The sequence below is a fragment of the Etheostoma cragini genome, chromosome 11, assembly GCF_013103735.1.
Source record: "Etheostoma cragini isolate CJK2018 chromosome 11, CSU_Ecrag_1.0, whole genome shotgun sequence".
NCBI classification, from domain to species: Eukaryota; Metazoa; Chordata; class Actinopteri; order Perciformes; family Percidae; genus Etheostoma; species Etheostoma cragini.
In genome coordinates, this window is record NC_048417.1 from 4,866,293 (window position 1) to 4,884,461 (window position 18,169).

General features: G+C 40.5%; 1 protein-coding gene across 7 annotated transcripts in view; it reads right to left on the reverse strand.

Annotated features, from left to right (window-relative positions):
- pikfyve (phosphoinositide kinase, FYVE finger containing) overlaps positions 1-18,169 on the reverse strand; it is a 35,696-nt gene that overhangs the window by 9,151 nt on the left and 8,376 nt on the right. For 5 of the 7 annotated variants that reach the window (XM_034885810.1, XM_034885809.1, XM_034885806.1 and 2 more), the window contains 26 exons: positions 16,554-16,761; positions 15,487-15,513; positions 15,122-15,208; positions 14,290-14,446; positions 13,545-13,702; positions 12,340-12,451; positions 11,726-11,873; positions 11,327-11,491; positions 11,119-11,181; positions 10,622-10,751; positions 10,053-10,233; positions 9,818-9,892; positions 9,609-9,716; positions 9,375-9,515; positions 8,758-8,884; positions 7,783-8,651; positions 7,015-7,419; positions 6,061-6,161; positions 5,891-5,962; positions 5,426-5,597; positions 3,909-4,087; positions 3,605-3,718; positions 2,509-2,617; positions 2,267-2,421; positions 1,701-1,797; positions 431-614 (listed from right to left, as the gene is read on the reverse strand). In XM_034885810.1, the coding sequence (XP_034741701.1) occupies positions 431-614; positions 1,701-1,797; positions 2,267-2,421; positions 2,509-2,617; positions 3,605-3,718; positions 3,909-4,087; positions 5,426-5,597; positions 5,891-5,962; positions 6,061-6,161; positions 7,015-7,419; positions 7,783-8,651; positions 8,758-8,884; positions 9,375-9,515; positions 9,609-9,716; positions 9,818-9,892; positions 10,053-10,233; positions 10,622-10,751; positions 11,119-11,181; positions 11,327-11,491; positions 11,726-11,873; positions 12,340-12,451; positions 13,545-13,702; positions 14,290-14,446; positions 15,122-15,208; positions 15,487-15,513; positions 16,554-16,761 (4,344 nt within the window). The remainder of the gene's footprint in view (positions 1-430; positions 615-1,700; positions 1,798-2,266; positions 2,422-2,508; positions 2,618-3,604; positions 3,719-3,908; positions 4,088-5,425; positions 5,598-5,890; positions 5,963-6,060; positions 6,162-7,014; positions 7,420-7,782; positions 8,652-8,757; positions 8,885-9,374; positions 9,516-9,608; positions 9,717-9,817; positions 9,893-10,052; positions 10,234-10,621; positions 10,752-11,118; positions 11,182-11,326; positions 11,492-11,725; positions 11,874-12,339; positions 12,452-13,544; positions 13,703-14,289; positions 14,447-15,121; positions 15,209-15,486; positions 15,514-16,553; positions 16,762-18,169) is intronic. The other 2 variants (XM_034885808.1, XM_034885807.1) reach the window with 1 other exon arrangement.

Consider the following 18,169-nt stretch of genomic DNA (forward strand, 5'->3'; position numbering starts at 1 on the left):
GAGAGAGAGAGCGAGCGAGAGAGAGCGCGAGAGTAAGTGTGTGTGTGTGTTTGTATGTGAGTGTGTGTGAGAGAGAGTGTGAGTGTGAGAGAGAGAGTGTGTGTGTGTGTGTGTGTTTGTATGTGAGTGTGTGTGAGAGAGTGTGAGTGAGAGGGAGAGAGTGTGTGTGTGTGTGTGTAAGAGTAAGTGAGTGGTAGAGAGAGTGTGTGAGTGTGTTACAGAGTGTGTGTGAAAGCCCTTTTACATTCGACGCATCCGAGCTTGCAACTAGTGTCGCGACCACCGCGCGAGTATGAACAGTTAGGGTGCTCTCATGACATCACACTGGCGCTTGATAGTTTGGCTGCGGCTAGTATAACGCATGCGAGAAAGAGCAGAGAGTGAGAGAGAGAGAAAGTGTGTGTGTGTGTGTGTGTGTGTGAGTGTGTACCCTCTGGGATGCTGAGAGAGTCCTGCTCAGTGGAGGAGGGAACAGGTGTGAAAGGTTCAACTCCAGGTTCTCCTGGAGACGACAGCATGGAGGAGTTGGAGGGCATTGTGCAGAGGTGACGGTCCTCTTTGTCACCATTCTGTACCACAGGTGAGGGGTTACGCGGCGAGGAATCCAGGGCACTCTATTAAATAAATACACATTATAAAATAAAAAATAGGCAAGACCGATCCATCCTAAATTACACCAGAATGATCTCCACAAAGAAGCATTGCAAGGAAGTCTGTTCCAAAAACTGGCAGCTTTTAGCATAAAAACATATATGCATTATATAATATAAATATGAGTAGGTGGGATACACAGCCAATCCTGCTATTTTCCAATTTTATTTGGAAGTGTTCAGATTCACCTACAGTATATATTGTGTAGTCTATAAAATATCTTACAAACCAAAGTGACTTCTTTAAACGTCTTGTTTTGTCTGACAAACAGAACGAAACACAAACATATTCAATTTACCTTAATGCAAGACAACGTAAACCATCAAAACCTCCCATTGGAGAAGCTGGAATGATCACATTTTTGCCTTTTTGCTTGAAAAATTAGGATCAATTGAACACTTTGTTGCAGCTCTAAATTTGGTGACTGTAAATTGCAGCAGATTACCCGTTACTTCAACCTTATTTTAAGAACATGGATGATTTGTTTTAGCTGTATTTGTGAATCCTGATTTTGAAGATGTTTTTAAGTGTAAAAGCATTTGGGTTGATGGACTCAGTACTTGGAGAGAGTGCAGCTTTTTCCTCAGTGGAAATGAAGTTATAGACGACATTGAATGTTACTTTCAGTTCCTTTTCTCTGACAGTACAGATAAGGACAGAAAGCGTGAGGAAAAACAGAGAGGATTGACATGCAAAGGTCCCCGAATCCAACCAGGATGTTGCAGTTATATGATACGAGTCTTAGTATTCAGATCAAAGAAAGCGATCCAGCAATTTTCCGCAGGGATTTGTGTGATGTTCTATTGTGTTCTTTAACTCCCCCAATGTAGCATAAGTAGACCTTATATTTCACAATTAGTATTTTGCGTCAGATTGTTTAAAGATCTCAAGGTTTCCGATAGCACTGGAAGGCATTCCAGGTTTAACCACCTTAGCCACTAGGGCTCCCTGTCTGGTTTATTTTCTCAAATCTGAGGAAGTTTGGCAGAAATCTGCTTACGAGTATACATGGCAAAGAACTTGGCTTTGCAATAAATGATGTCACCGACCTTGCTGTCGTCAGCAGTGGTCTGTCTGTGCCTGCCCGGGCTGGGAGGAACGGACAGACGCTTCCTGCCTTTCTCTTGCTGGAACAAGTCCTGCAGCCTGGAAGGGAAAGAGGCGACAGAGTGAGGACTACAGAGGAGTTTAAAAGCCTGGTTTTCCCTTCTAATATATTAAAAACCTGAATCAGAATCAAAAAACAAAAAGATTCTAATTTAGAGGTAGCGTTACATAGACAAAGGAAAATAAGACCATTTTAAAATAATTTAAGACCTAGAACACAATAAGGTCTTTTAAGGCCTTACATTTATATTTTTTATATTTTAGAGTTTTAAGACCCCGGGGAAACTGATATAAATGTAAAATATCAATAAGGTGCAAATTCAAAATATAACCAATATGAAAAACAATATTCCCCCCCCCCCCCCCCCCCCCCCCCCCCGAGTTACAGGAGTTAATTACAGGTAAGTGTCTTTATTCTGTTTTTCTTATGTTGTGTTATTTCCTGTCATATCCATAAATAAATAACATCCAACAAAATGTTTTAAAGGAAGTCATAAGTGATTCTGACCTGCTGTTCCAGGACTGTAACATCTCACACAGACTCTGTTTCTTCATCACTAGCGACTCCAGAACCACCTGCACCTGCTGAGGAGAATCCAGACTGCAGGCTTGTAGTCGCGCCTGAAGTTTTTCGTTCCAGCTCCGCAGCTCTGCTTCTTCCATCTAGCAACACACAAACCGAAACACCACAATGAGTCTAGAAACACCACTGAACCAAGACATGAGACATATCGACACAAATAAACCTACGTCTTTCTGAGCAAAGAGGTCCTCCATCTTTTCCTCTCGCGTCTTGCTGAAGGTGTCGGTCTTTAGGGAGGTGAGGCGGTCATCTATGGCCAGGTACACCTGAGTCACTCTGAGGAAGGAGCAGACAGAAACAATGGATAACAAAAGAACAAAAAACACAGAATGGACGCGTTGTAATCTATTAATCTAGATTAATCGCTTAAACTACCTATGGACTGAGAACAACTGAAACAATTATTAGACTGAAAAGCATTTGAATTCAAAGTCTATGAATGTTATTTTTGTAGAGTTCTGCATTTCTATCCCACTTTCTGTAATTGTTGTATTTTTTTTATTTCTATTGTTATTTCTCGCCTGAAACTCTCGATTACTAATCTGTCTTATTTTTGCCAAGCAAGCTTAAAACTTTAGTCATTTCAAGTCAGGAACATCTTATTAAGAGTATATATGCCCAATCACAAATGTAAAGCTGCAATGATCAGTTGATTAATTAATTAGCAACTACTTTGATAACAGCTTAATTGTTGGACGTCATATTTAGAAAAAAAAACAACCAAATATTCTCTGGTGGCATTACTCTATTGTGATGATTTCATGTTTTTAATAATAAATAATATCTTTCAGTTCGAGACTGTTGGTCCGACAAAATGAGACACGTTAAAATGATCAATAGACATTTTTCACAGTGTTCTGACATTTAACAGACCAAACAATGGAGAAAATAACAAAACTAATGATTAGTTTCAGCCTTAACTCAAAGGGCGTACACTTATAATCCTCGATACCATCTCAATTTCCAAGATATCAACAACTACATACATTTTGCCATGACATTTTCTGACACATTCATGCTCCACAGAGGATGAAACTTTGATGTTCAGGTCTTTTTCCCCCCCATTGTATTGCTTGTCAATCCCTAATCATACCCTTGACTTGAGACGTCATAGTAGCCCACTGTAGATGTAAGCCTGGCTGTCATCTAGCCAAGAATTATAAACAGCTAAATGACACGAGGCACAGCAACTTGACTGGCAGATTGTGGTTCATGTCTATGTGGTCTTTCATCTTATATCTTTATATGAGCTATATTATTTACTTTAGAGAGAAGTCCTTCAGGTCCTGCTGCAGGTTGGTTTTAGAAGGTCCCAGGTTCCTGATGAAGATCTTGGGACGAGGAAGACAAATCTCCAACAGTCGCACAGAAGTGAAGCTGAGAAGGAGAGAGACGGGAAAACTCTGTCAAGACTTATTCAAGAAATCATTGTAAACAACATGTGCTCTTAACCACCTCTGGAAGTATTCAGATCTTTTACTTTAGCTAAAAAGGAAGGTTTTCGACCATATAAATACGTCCTTTGTCTAATTCAGCAGTAGGTGAATGAAGGATAGAGCTGACCAACCTGAAGGAAGCCACCATCTGGTTGTATGAGAAGTACTGGTGGTAGTCTTTGTGGATGGAGTGTCCGCAGGGCTCCGCATTAGCCCTCCTGGTATACTGGTGGCCGTAGAAACGGAGCTCCAGGTATTTGGCAAAAGACATGGACCAAGAGTCGTTGGACAGCGGCACAACCGGTGTCACCTTAAAATAGGAGGCAGAGATTGAGTGAAACAGAGGGAAGTCTAGCCTGATAATCAAACTTCATGTATTCACAATTAAAATAAATATAATGTGGTCAGAATTAAGTAATATGTTGTCCCCTGCAGATGTATTACTATGCTGAAATAAGTAAAACGTCGGAGCAATACTCCCCTCAAGTGTGACGTACATCGGATGAAAAGTTGTCAAGTCAAAGTTGGAAAACATACAAGGACAGAGAATCCTTGTATTTTAGTTAGATTCTTTTGAAAAACGTATATATATATACCCAGCAATGTATCTCATCTGAAACTCCGATTAAAGTGCTAAGGAACATTATATGTAGGGCCCGAGAGCCGAAAGCGGCGAAGCCCCTATTGAAACTGAAGAGAGTTCCTTTTTCATTGGCAACAATTTTCAGTGTCTGATTGTCTCAGTGTCTGAAAATGCATGGTCACAAGGAGCAGCGTCCGCCAGTGAGCCCGCCACGCGCAGGTTAGCGAGGGCCCGTCCAACGCTGCTTGCAACTTTAATTACTTTTTATAGTTTGTAACTGACTATGTAATTTAGTTACTTTTGGAAGAAGTAACTAGTAACTGTAACTAATTTCTTTTTAAAAGTAACTTGCCCAACACTGGGGGCTACAGAGTAATTAGTAAATTAAAACCAGAAATTATTTCTAATATGCAAAATGTGAAATTATGACCAGCCATAAAGCAGGCAATTGGTGAGTATGGAGTAAAAGTAAAACATTGGCTACACTGTTGCATGTAGTTCAAAGTCAAGATCATGTTTATTTTCTTACAGTTGTCCTCGGGGGCAAATTTGAACCATTTTCAAAAAGTCTCTAAATCGGAAATTTGGGTTTCCTTCAACCAAATTATAAAAAATAACTTGGATTGTTCCATACAATGCTCCTCAAATAACTGATAAGTTCACTATTTTTATTGAATTTGTATGTTTTAATTTCACAGCATTTTAAGAAAAGAAAAAAGATTTAAGAAAACGGAAAAAGTGACAGAAATGTAGGGAAAAACAACCAAAAAAATCTGAAATAAACTGACAAAGTCATTGTGTAAAGAGTGAAAGAACTTTGGGAAAAGTTAGAAAATGTCAAAAAGTGACAACAAATGTCGGGGAAAGCTTCAAAAACTTGTGTCCCCAAAAAAAAAAAAAAATCAACAAAGAACTTTGGGGAAAGTGACAAAAGTGTCTTTAGAACTTAAAATTTGGACCCTGAAAAAGTAAATGTTGGTCTACGGGAAGACAACGCGCGCACATTAGCGAGGGCCTCGAGAAACTCCATGGTAAAGTTAAATATTATGTTGTTTTGCTACTGACCTGTTTGCAGATGCGGCACCAGGAGTAGTTGAGAATTGTGTGCTGATAACCCGGCACAGGGGAGTCCAACTCCTTTAACACGATCTGCACACAGCCGCTGCCGTGAACAAACCGACGGATGTGGTGCACCATGGGAGTCTCACAGAACATGCTGGGGCACTGGTAAGACGGCCTGGAGCAAACATATGCACGCACATGCAGGTAAAGCAAACTTGGAGGGTTACTTGGAATGAGCTGAACTCACTTGTCAAAGCTATCTATTTACATATATTTCAAAAAAATTTCTAAAAACCAATAAACATTTTTTAAATCTGACTTCACATTTTAAAGTTTTGTTTTTTAACACATTTGAAAATGATTTAGCTACAATCTCAGCCCCTATAATCCCAATTCAATCACTGTGTTTCTCATTAAAGCATTTAAATTTCATACAAATACATACATTTTAAAGTTATTTTGTCCTACCTAAAACAATATCGCTCCAAGAATACACCGAGCGAGAGGTCGTTCTTGCCATAGAACTCCATTGTGACAATCCTGTTGAGAAAAATCAACAATAAATACAAAATCATAAAAAAAATTAAAAAAAAAGGAATAAGATTCTTTATTAATCCACTCCACATGAAAGGGGTTACCATGGGCTGACGCAGGGATTGGGCGCATTGTTGGACTGAGCTGATGAACTGCTGAATAACACACACAGTCTCTGATGGTTGACGGGGTTCAGACAGTCCAGCTGAGGACAACAAACCCAAACGCATCAAAAGTAAGATAAAAGTAGAGCCACAGAGACCCATAAATAAACACAGCTTACTCGTAGTTTCCCTCACAAATGAACAAACAGAGATGGAGGATGCTCAAGTCTTGCAGATCTAGTCTGAAACCTGTGCTGGTTTAAAAAGTGGCAAGATCACAACCTCCAACCAATTGAAGAGGGTCAAAAAGGCAAAACTGCCCCAAGAAATGCCTCTAAAAAAGTGATCGAGGGGCAAATAAATATATGAATACTGTATGTACCAGATTAGTAAGTAAGTAGTCTAATTTCCTAATTCTACCTTAAACCATTTCATTTCTATATAATTATTTAATTAAGCAATTTAATAGTCTCTAACACACTCACACAAACAGCTCTGTTACATATAAATGCATTGATAAAAGCAATAGTTGGATTTTTATTTACTCATGTTGCACAATGTGGTGATTACTGTGTGCATTTTAATCTGGACTCCTTTTACACTGAAGCAAGTTTATGCACTTATTACTATTTCCACATCAAATCCAGTCTTTCCTTCAGGACAGTTATTTTTATAAAATAGTTTTTGTTTTTAAAGTTCCTGTCATAATTTTCCTAGAAGTCAAGGATGGTGACTTCTTGAAATTGCTTGTTTTGTCTGAACAACAGTCCACAATGATATTCAAATTTACACAGATATAAAACATTTATAACATTTGCAGATATCAAAGCGGTCCCAAAAAAAAAGGACGGAAATGATAAAAAAAAAAAACTTTGTTTTGGTGAGTAATACTGAATGTAAAGATAACTTTTGTTTGTTTATAAGAACGGCCCCATTAATGAAAACACTGCTCACCTTGGGGGTCCAGCTCAAATCATTCAGTTTGCTTGGCTTCTCCTCTTCACTGTCATTCTTCACTAGTAGCTTCATCTGTGCGTCCACCGCTCTGCTCTGGACACTAACAGGAGCTGCAGTGCTAGAAGCGCCGAAGGGTTCGGTGGCGTCCCTCTGCCGGATCCGACCTCCCTTTGCTCTGTAGTCAGCCAGCATCTTGGCCAGATCCTGGCTGCCATTCAGCTGCTCTATAATGCGGGTGCTGGTAAGACTGTGGGAGGGAAGGACATCAATGAGCTTCGGCTGTGAAGCGCCGTTGGTCTGTCCACTAACCAGAGAGGAGGGGGCAGAGTCTTTGAGTAGCTGTCGTTTTCGGCGTCCGTCCAGTTCCTTGAAGTCCTTGTTTAGGAGAGGAGATAGGTAGACCTGCGGGACAGGGAAAACACAGATAAGCATGGAAAATAAAAAACATCTAGGAAACGCAGCTTTGGACTGCGTTATTAAGGCAGTAACGATTCATCTTCTGGAAAACAAAATACTTGCATGTTAACATTATGTTAACTGATTAATTGTCAGTCATTTCAAAAGCTAAAACTCCAAAGATTGCTGTTTCCTACCTATCAAACATAATGATTGGAAACTGAATATCTTTGTTTTTTTTACTGTCGGTCAAACAAAACAACACATTTGAAGACAACCAACTGGACTCGGAGAACCTGGGATGAACATTTCATTATTTTCGGACACTTTATAAACAACAACAAAAACTACAACAGCATAGCTAGGTACCTGTTCGGGGAAGTAATCCCTGCTAGGGCAGAGCATGCCAGCAGGCATGAGAAGAAATGGTTCTTTAAATGTGACAAAGGGGGAAATGCACAGGATGATGTCCTTAAGCTCCTGCTTGAAAACAGCAGAGATTGACTTCAGGCGGTCATCGGTTGAAGCCACCTGCTCGGCCACAAACATCCCTGTATCGTCCTGCAGAGGGTCTCGGAACAACCGAGGAGTGGTGGTAGTCTCTGAACTTTCCCCGTCGTCCATATCATGTGAATCCCCCTTCAATAGGCTTCCCTCTGCCCCCGACTCACCCTCAGATGCTATGAGAGTGCTTGAGCTCATCTCCTCGTCCTTCTCCATGAGGAATGGAGGGGAGACAGGCAGAGGCGGTGCAAGGGTACTGGAAAATGGTGAAGAGGTCTTTGTGTCAGCAATTCCAGCGTCCTCTTCTAGGACAGAGGAATGTAAGTTGGGATTCGGATTGTCTTGGAGAGTGTCTATATCTCCATTTTTGGATGAAGACTCAGAGAGAAACCCTTCCTCCTCAGTTTGTCCTCCCAGTGCAGAGTCTTCAGTTGCCGCCGTTTTCTCCTGACTCTCTCCATTTGTCTCTTTCCCTCTCCTCTTTCCATCCTCCTCATCCACAGAGGCGCCCTCCAGCAGGCAGGGGAACGAGGTGCTCTGGGACAAACTGGGCGGCATGGCAAACTCATCCATGAGGAAAGAGATCTCCAGCTGGGAGTGGTATGCCACACACACCATCAGCATGATGATCTCCTTCACCCTGGCCAGCTCGTACTCTGAGGCACCACGCAGTTTGATGGAGCATCCAAGATGAGGAGGACAACCCTCAAAGAACATTAGAGTCTTCACTTCATCTGGAAGGATAGAAGAAGAAAAAACAAACATCAGGATTAGTTCTATAGGGTGTAGTTAAAGTATCTCACAGTAGAATTCCTTGAGAGTAGGAAGTGTGCTTCCTACTATTGGCCAAGGTGAAGGGCTGCATGTAGAACTTGAGACAGGTTCCCAGACGAGGTTTGGTGAGGAGCTGGTCCATAGACATCACCAGGTCTCCCTGGGTCATGCGACTCACCCTGTCCAAGACTTGCTAAATTGAAGAAAAAAAATGAAAAGTGATTAATGGTGGCAAAGACACTGTAGCCACAACCGCTAAGGAAATATTGTTTTTCACATTCGTTTTATGCTGATTATTATTTATTTTATTCTGTTTTACATGCCTCATGATTGATTAAATCTGTGTTTATTGAAAAAAAAAATATATGAATGAATGTATGACATGTGAACAAGTGTTGCCTTTAACCTCCAAATCGGAGAACCAGAGGGCAGCGCAGCCATTAAAGCGGAACCAAAATGCATTGTCATTTGGTGTGGTAGATATTGATCGTTTAGGAACCAGAGCCATATTAGCACTTATTATTTAAGTGTGTTATGTCGTATTATGACAGAATAAAACCAAAAACCAAGAGGAGGCCATGAAAAAGAAATTAGGATTGAAGGATACTTAAATGTTAACTGAAAACTTAGAATTTTGTTTCAATAATTAGTAATTAATTTAATAGTTCCAATACTAAACTGACCGATTTGACGTTGATGACCAGTGTGATGCCGTGCTCCAGCAGCATGTCCTGAGCGATACGAGACACCGTCTTCTCCACTAACACCAAGGTTGGACGCACATCTACTATGCGCTGAACATAGTTCTTCAGAAACTCTCGTTCCTGAGGGAGAGACAAAGAAAAATCTTTTTTTTTTTGTGTCAGAAAAGGACAGCAAATGCACAAGGGGTTTCCTTTAGTTAGAGACTTACTGACCTGTAGCACAATGGGGTCGATGCAGGAAAACTTGGTCTCCTCCCTGTAAAGATACTCTATGGAGCACTTCAGAAGCAGGATTTTGGGGTTCTTGATGTAGGGGTTCATCTGATTACACGTCAGACAAGTATCAGGATTTCAGTTCCAAATTAACACTTCCAACACAAGCTGTTCTATAGATATTTTAACTAATAAGAACTTGAGCGCACCTTCTTGTGGGCAATGTTCTTGGTGCATACAAAGCCGTTTACCACCGTTGAGTCAAACTTCCTGCCTCCAGAAATCTGAAGCGCAAATGGAGATTAAATTATGCTTCTGACACCACCTGAAGCAGACGGTCAGTCAGCTAATTAAACATTCTGTATGCACAATTAAATGAACGTGTATAATTTCAAAGAGTGACACATGACTACAGTATTGACTGATTTGATAATGGTGTGTGACCTTCTTAATGTGGACCAGCTGGCGGATGTCCATGTCGTCATCGCAGTTGCGAACGTCGGGCCGTACTGTCTGGACCACCTGTCGAACCACAGGGACAATAATGTCCCGCCAGGACAGAGACAAGGACTCACTGTAGAGCAGCTGCTGCAGCAGTGCCATCATGTGGCCGTGGTTGGCAGAGCTGAAGACACGGAGACAGAGCGGCAGATGGTTAGAAGAAGAAAAAGAAAAACGTAGTGGTTGATCACAGTAACATTTCTCAAGTTAACATCATTTTAAAGGTTTTCCTCTTGAAATATTTAGTTTGTGGCTCTTTGGAGACAACATGTTATTTTTGTGTCTGCAAACTTCAGGTAGTGTTTTCTTCTTAATGAAGAGAAGTGCTATAATAAATAAAAATATGAAAGAAAATGTGATGTAAATAATCTTGACCCATGGGCTATTTTAAGGGGCCTTTTATACTATTTCTGGCATTTTATAGACTAAATAATTAAGAGAGAAATGACCAATGCTATCTACTATGATGTATAATCTCACTGGACATTAACAGAGGTGTTATCTCCACTCACAGCAGCCTCTCCATGGCCTTCCTCTCGCCGTTCTCCTCTCTGAGCTGATCCAGAGAGCTGTGGTGCCAACCCAGCGGAGTAAACAGCATCTCTTTGGCCTTCTCCTCCACACGACGGTTGAATAGAGACTCTGCAGTTACGTGAAATCAGGAAGAGGTAGCAGGTTTGCTTAATCAATCAAACTTTATTTGTATAGCACTTTTCATACAAAGGTCATGCAACACAAAGTGGTTGACATTTTAAAAGCAGAGACAATAGCTATGTCCCAATTCAGGGGCTGCAACCTCCAAAAGCTGCAGGACATAGCTAATGACATTCCCACGCCCCTCCACAAACACATGTACACATGCACACACGCACGCACGCATGCAATTAAAGCTTGAGGTGAGGAAACATTATGATGAATCGGCATAAAAAAAGCAAAACCCAAACCTTAACTAGTTAGGCAATTCAAAATGTTGTATGAATAAATCAATAAGGAAGTGCAGAGCACCTACCTCTGATGAAGGCATCACTTATAACAATATTCTGTCCTCCATCCTCAGATAAAAGATATTCAGCTGAAAGAGGAGAGAAAGAGGAGAGAGAGCTTATTAGATGTTGTACAATTTAGTGTATTATACACATATAATCACTTATTAAAAACAACTGTGTGAAAAGAAGTGTTCAGAGCGAGACAGACATATTGTGTATGGTAATATTTACCTTTCTGGTCAGCAGCAGAAGGCACGTGTGGATACTTGGACTGTTTCTTGATGTGGAAGTTGACATTGTTTTGCTCCATGTTGAGGTTGATAGAGGCAGCAGAGTCACTGTCCACAACTGACTGGAAACTGCTGACAGATGTTCTCTTGCTGGGGCTGGCAGAGTCTGGACAGAGAGACACATGTCAGTGAGATGCAGTTGGGATTTTAACTCACAGAAACCAAAGCAAAATTACTTGTACAGAGAGCACTGCTAGGTTTTTATTGAGTCATGTTAATTGCGGTTTGTTATGTGTGAATGCATCGTCAGGACTGCTCCTAAATCGCATTGAGCAATGTTGTGCAATGACATTAAAGTAATTCTATATATTTTTTAAAGCATAAGACACGCGATACATACTGGGCATGGTGTACTCGCTCTCGTCTGCGAGCTGCTCTGTGTCGCTGTCATCAAACTTGATGTCCTTGAACCAGGACGGCTCTGAATGTCCCTCTACGGAGTTCACACTATCGCTGTCTGGAGACGGTGTTTCTGAGAACTCTGTACTCTAGAGACCAAAGAGAGAGATGTCATCAGCATTAGTGATATGTCCTCTCTTGTTATCATAAGACCCCGTTGAATCAATCAATATCAACACATGATATGTTCAGGTATGTTGCGGCAAATACAAAACAATTTGGTGATTTGAAAGGATTCTTTTCCAGTGCGCCCACTCTTTACACATAAGCCTGCACAATTCAGGGAAAAATATGAATTACACATTTTTAACTGAGAATTTATACCAAGATTTTTTCTCACAAAGTTTAATGTTTATTGCACACATAAACTATTACTAAACAAAACAAATTGGCAGTAACAAACATATATATGTTTCTAAGTTAAAAACTATCAGAAGAAAGTAGTAGTGTTTGTAATGCAGTTGGCTCCTAAAATTATATTAGAATCAAAATCATAAAAAAATCAAAAAACAAAAGATTAATCGTGCAGGCCTATTAACGCATCACAAATGTTACCTGGAGCGGGCGGTAGAGAGCATACTCATCCCTGAACAGCTGGTCGTTGTGTGTGACACAGTCCAGCCAGCGACCATCCACCAATGCCTGGCCAATGGCAATGGCCTGTGCCCTGAAACACACAAACATCAGGATGGGAGGGAGTAACAGTCAAAGATCATTTAACTTAAACCTGAAGTGCTCATGGCATCTTTAAAGTACGAGACATATAAAAACATTAGTGATCTTAAATCTGAACGATGTACTAAGATTAAGTTAATCTGTAACCAAGAGACAGCATACTTAGATCTAACTAACTAACAAAACAGCAAAGTAGGAAAGCAACATTTTGGCCAGCACAAGAGACATCTAACTAACTAACTAACTAACTAACTAACAAAATCATTAGAAAACTGGGTCGACGTTTAAAAAGTAGGCCTGATGGACAGGATGAGCCCATTTATGATGCCATTCTCTGCATAGGAAAAAAACACTTTTGGCCAGCAAAAGGCACGTTTGCAGATGATCAATATGTACCAGCAAGGAATTATATTTATTCTGTAATATTATGCAGAAGTTAAGCATTTTGAGAAATAAGCTTGTTTGTTTTTGCAGACATTTAGGCAAGAAGATCAATACAAACTTCCCATCTCTTTGCTAAATATGAAGCAACGGACTGCAACCGATCTGAGCATAGCTTAGCCTAAATCAAGCAGAGTTATTTTATTGTCTCCCATTGGAGAACGTTTCTTGGAGAAAGGGACCAGACATTAAATAAGAAAACGTGCAAAAATCTGTCTAAGGTAAAAACAACCAGCAAATTAATCAAGAGCCATTCAGCCCAATTAGAGGTACAGAAATTAATTCAAAAAATTCAAAGGCATTCATCTTAAAACATACACACTTAAGTACAAAAATTACACCCAAAACATTTCACCTTAAATGTTTACAAGCGCAGACCTGCTGGGTTACTCCCTACAGTATGTTTTTGTCTATCTTTCAGAAGTTGTCCATTGATCAGTTTAATTGGCATAGGAACAATCGCGTTCGGCTTTAAGCTCCAGCTTTATATTTAACAAAAAGAGATATGAAAGTGGTATCAATCTTCTCATCTAACTCTTGGCAAGAAAGCGATTTACCATAATTCCACCAAATGTCTAACTATTCCTTTGAATATTCCTTCTGAAGATCATTAACACGACACAACACAGAAAGTGAGATGCTACCTGGTGGAGATGGTGCCATTCCTTAGCAGCCAGTTGACAAGCTCTTTTCCCACAATGCAGTTGGGGTAGGTCCTGAGCCAGTATCTGTGGTCCTGGAACTCCATCCCTGTGTTGTTGTGGCAGATTTTCTTCCACAAGTCCTTCAGCTGGGAGGAGTCCTGTAGGATGTCAGTAATGGTTAATAATGGAATACATAAATAAATATATATATAATATATATAGTAAATTAGTTTTTGACCGATTGGAGACAACGACAAATTGTTTTGAACACAACAACATCAACTTACTAGCAAACATCGCTTACTATTTACACCAATAAATAGTAAGTCCAATATTTTCTCTCTATTATCTCTGTTTTTGATCTCTACCAACCCCTGAGGAAGATATTTAGCTGCTAAATGCTCCTCTATGTTCACCAGCGAATCTCTGTGTCTGTCTGCTGTTTGCTGCTGAGCAGGTAGTGTACACTGGTGTTTTCTGTGAAAACAGCTGCTGCCCAAAATTACCCTATGAGAGCAGTGAGAGTGAACCAAAACCGTGGTAAAAAATTATAGCCGGACAGTTAAACATGAGCTAAAACTATAAAGCTCCACAAGGCCAAAGAATAGCAGCAGATTCAGCTGATAATTCTCTGTAGTGACCTCTTTCACATTGCCATTTAATATATTGTTATGATAAAAAATATTGGTTATAGACTCTTTGAAACAAGGGGGATGAAAATCAGTAAAAAGGAAAGACCAGCCACCAGTAGGATTTTCCTCTCCTCTTCACTGTGGTCCAGCTTGGTGCCGGTCTTGGTGCCCAGCATGGCTCGGCTGGTTGGCGGGCTGATTGAGCTGTCGTAGGAAGGAACCATGGAGGTCCCAGAGCGGTCCAGGGACAGGTTGGTCACACTGGCAGACCTGTGGATGAGACAGAACAGGGACTGTTCACACTAGAGATGGGACAAAATATCGATACGGCAATATATAGCAGTCCTTTCTCGTGCCATGCGATAATCTGTACGCTGGCACCAAATATTATTGTTTAATTAATAAAATAAGGTGCTCTAAATAGATTTCCCTTCTCCCAGTGTGGCAACTTTATGGCTTCTGGAGGTGGCGCTCAACATGTGAATGAGGGAAACTTGAACATAAGTTAACTAGCCGAACAAGAAGAGGTTTTCAACGACATGGCGGACAGCAGTTTGAGAACCATCAGCTTTTAGTTCTGTAATTTTAATTTTCAGACTAAAAAACATGTGCTGCAGAATGGTGCTTTTTTCCAAACAGTTTGGACTTTCAGTGGATAAAGAACAAAACTACACTTAAGGTTTTTGCAGGCATTTTGTATTTGTAGTTAGACCGTTATCCTGATATGTCATTATAGGATTGTCTGGCAAGATATTAATTATTGCAAAATTCCTATATCCTGATATTATCGGTATTGTCTTATCTTATTGTGAGCCATTAATCGTCATATCCCGAGGTATCCTGTGATTCCAACCCCTAGTTCCCACTGCTGGCTTGACCTAAGTCTACTGAACCACACCGGAGCATTCTATACTCCACAAACAAACACAAAGCAAAGTGAGTTACCTTTTCCTAGCAGGCGATTTGCCGATGTCATCTTGTAGTGTTGTCAGTCTGGAAGTCAGGCCACTGTTTTGCTGTTCCTGAATCATACTGAGAGAGAGAGAGAGAGAGAGAGAGAGAGAGAGAGAGAGAGAGAGAGAGAGAGAGAGAGAGAGAGAGAGAGAGAGAGAGACACACACACACACACACACACACACACACACACACACACACACCTAAGTAAATACACCTAAAACAATTGATACAATCCATAATCCATTACAATACACTTTCTGTGATATTCGTTATAGCCCAAGAAAACTTTTACTTACAGACAGCAAAAGATCAGAAAGATGTGAAAAATGAATAAAACAAACAGCAAGACTCACTTCTTTCTCATCCCAATAGGAGTTTTTCTATGCCAGGAGAGAGAGAGAGAGAGAGAGAGGAAACAGATTGTCTTTGAAGCAGGTTAATAGAGAAAATAAGCGGGAAGCTCACCGATTCAAAACATCAGCAGGAAACAAGCACAGGGTTATAAAACTCATGAACTTTGCCGTTTAAAAAAAGACGTCTTTAAACATTCATTTAACAACAAGCCTGTTGTATGCATCGTTAATGAATCTTTAAAAAAGTTTATCAACTATTAGTTAAAAAGTAACTTGAAGAGGAAAATTAGACCAGTATCCATGCCCAAACAGTCATGCTTTGCTAAAGCTTCCAAAATTAGATGTTCCCTCTTTTATTCTTTAATTAATAATTAGAGACAGTTTTCCACCCAGCACTAATGGTCTGACAGATCACATGCTGCAAAGCATCCAGCGAGTCTTCTTCATATCTTACTTTATGAGTCCTACTTCATGCTGTTGCAGTTAATTCCTCTCAGTCAGGGCTAACTGATCAAACATGCCAGGATATGATTCAGTATCATGAGTCTTGACCATGCACAGGGTACAGGACATACTGTACAAAGCACATGCACACGTTTTAAGAAGCAGAAAATCAAGACAGAAAAAGAGCAAGCACAGATGGACGAGGCTGAGAAAAAACTAGGGCAGCGTGTTTCCATCATGACATGACAGCAAAATGTCACAGCATGACAGCAAACACAATGCGAAATACAAAGTTAGGATTTTTGTTGTGTGTACACAGGCACCATGGTGGGTGGAGGTAGGGCTGGGCCATAAGACGATATACGTTTCATTTCTATTGTGATGTCAAAAAAATGCAGTCAAATTTTGCTAAAGCAAGTGTACCAGAAAACATGCTGTATCGTAATATGTATCTTTATCCCCATATGAAATTAACTACTGTATATCGGGATAGAAGAATAATCGCCCAGCCCTAGGTGGAGGCATTTTACAAGGGTGGAGGAATGTAGAAATAAAATACAAATATGTTTGTATGTTTTTTCTGTGTAGGCTAATTTGGCCCCAGTATGTGTGTTTGTGTTCACCTTTGCCAGGTCAGGTCTTCCTCCAGGAAGATGTTCCTGCTGGCCTTACGTCCACCCACAGGTGTCCGGGGCTCGCTAGGCTCCAACACACTCACAGAGCAGGGTGAGTCAGACAGGGCGCTTAGGTCCTCTCCAATGGAGCCAGAGTCCGCTGAATGAGCGTAGCTTAGCGCTATCTTACGACAGTATGTACAGGCCCGAAGGTCTCCTGAGTTCAGAGAAGTCCGAGACACAAGAAAAAACGGAAAAGGAAGAGTGTTTGAATTGATTTTCACTTCACAACTCAATGAATCAGTTAAGTTATGATACACTCATAACCAAATAAAAATTCTCAAAAAGAGGCCAGGGCCTTTAATTACCTTAACTGAAGAGGGTAACAAGACTTTATATAAGTCTTTTATTGTGAAACATTTTCAGGGCCGTATTATGGAAAGATTCAGTGACATGCATAGGGTTGTGGCCAGAAGTGATACAGCTATTATCGAAGATAAGCAAAAGCTCGCAAAATGTAATATACAATATTACATATAATAATATAACTCTAATACTTCTTTTATTTTTTTAAATATGTTTATATATGTTTTGGGGTGGCAGTAGCTCAGTCCATAGGGAGTTGGGTTGGGAACCGGAGGGTCACTGGTTCAAATCCCCGTATGGACCCAAAAAGTTGGGAGCGTGGATTGGTGGCTGGAGAGATGCCAGTTCACCTCCTGGGCACTGCCAGGTGCTCTTGAGCAAGGCACCGTACCCCCCCGACTGCTCAGGGCGCTGGTTCAGCTGGCAGCCCACTCACTCTGACATCTCTCCATGTATAGTGCATGTATAGGTCCTGAGCATGTGTGTGTATTTCAGGCCTGTGTGTGAGTACTAACAAAAAGTGTGTACACAGAGTGTAGTGCAGTAATTTCCCCATTGGGGACTAATAAACAAATTATCTTTTTTTATCTTTTATAAGGTTAATTAAAACAAAAAAACTAAACATGGGGGGATGGGGGAGTTTGTTGCCTCCATTTCAAAAAGATTAGACATCTAGCCATGAGTGTGGTGACTGCTATGATCACATTGGCATTATCTGGTAGCTGAGCCGGAGATTTTCCTGGTGTTACGCCAAAAACGGTATAGACAATCAATATGCGATTGGGTGGGTTTATCTTGTAATGAACCAATTGTCTGTTCGGTAAAGCTCCTGACCAATAAAAAAAAAATGGTTCTTATGTAAGTCATAAAGTTCAGATAATTGGGAGAAGCGCGCAAATGTACCTTCAATGTATGGATTATGAAACGCTCTAATTCATTTGTTGAACAATAGTAAAAATGCAGGATCTGGGCGGGAGGGAGGGAACATGTGATTAGACCTCATAGGGGGTAAGACAGAGGTTCCTTGCAGCCCAAAGTGTTTCCTAAATTGAACCCATTTGCGTACCGAGTGTTAAACTATGATGTTTTGACATTTTTACTTTGGAGGGGCAGAGTTGCACAGACCACTGAACTCAGATTGTCCCGGCTAAACGCCATAGCGCTCTCTCTTCTTGCCACAACCCTCGCATGGTTTAATACAGTACACTTCAAATGTAGCTACTGCCATCTTGTGATACTGTTACTACAAAATACAATTT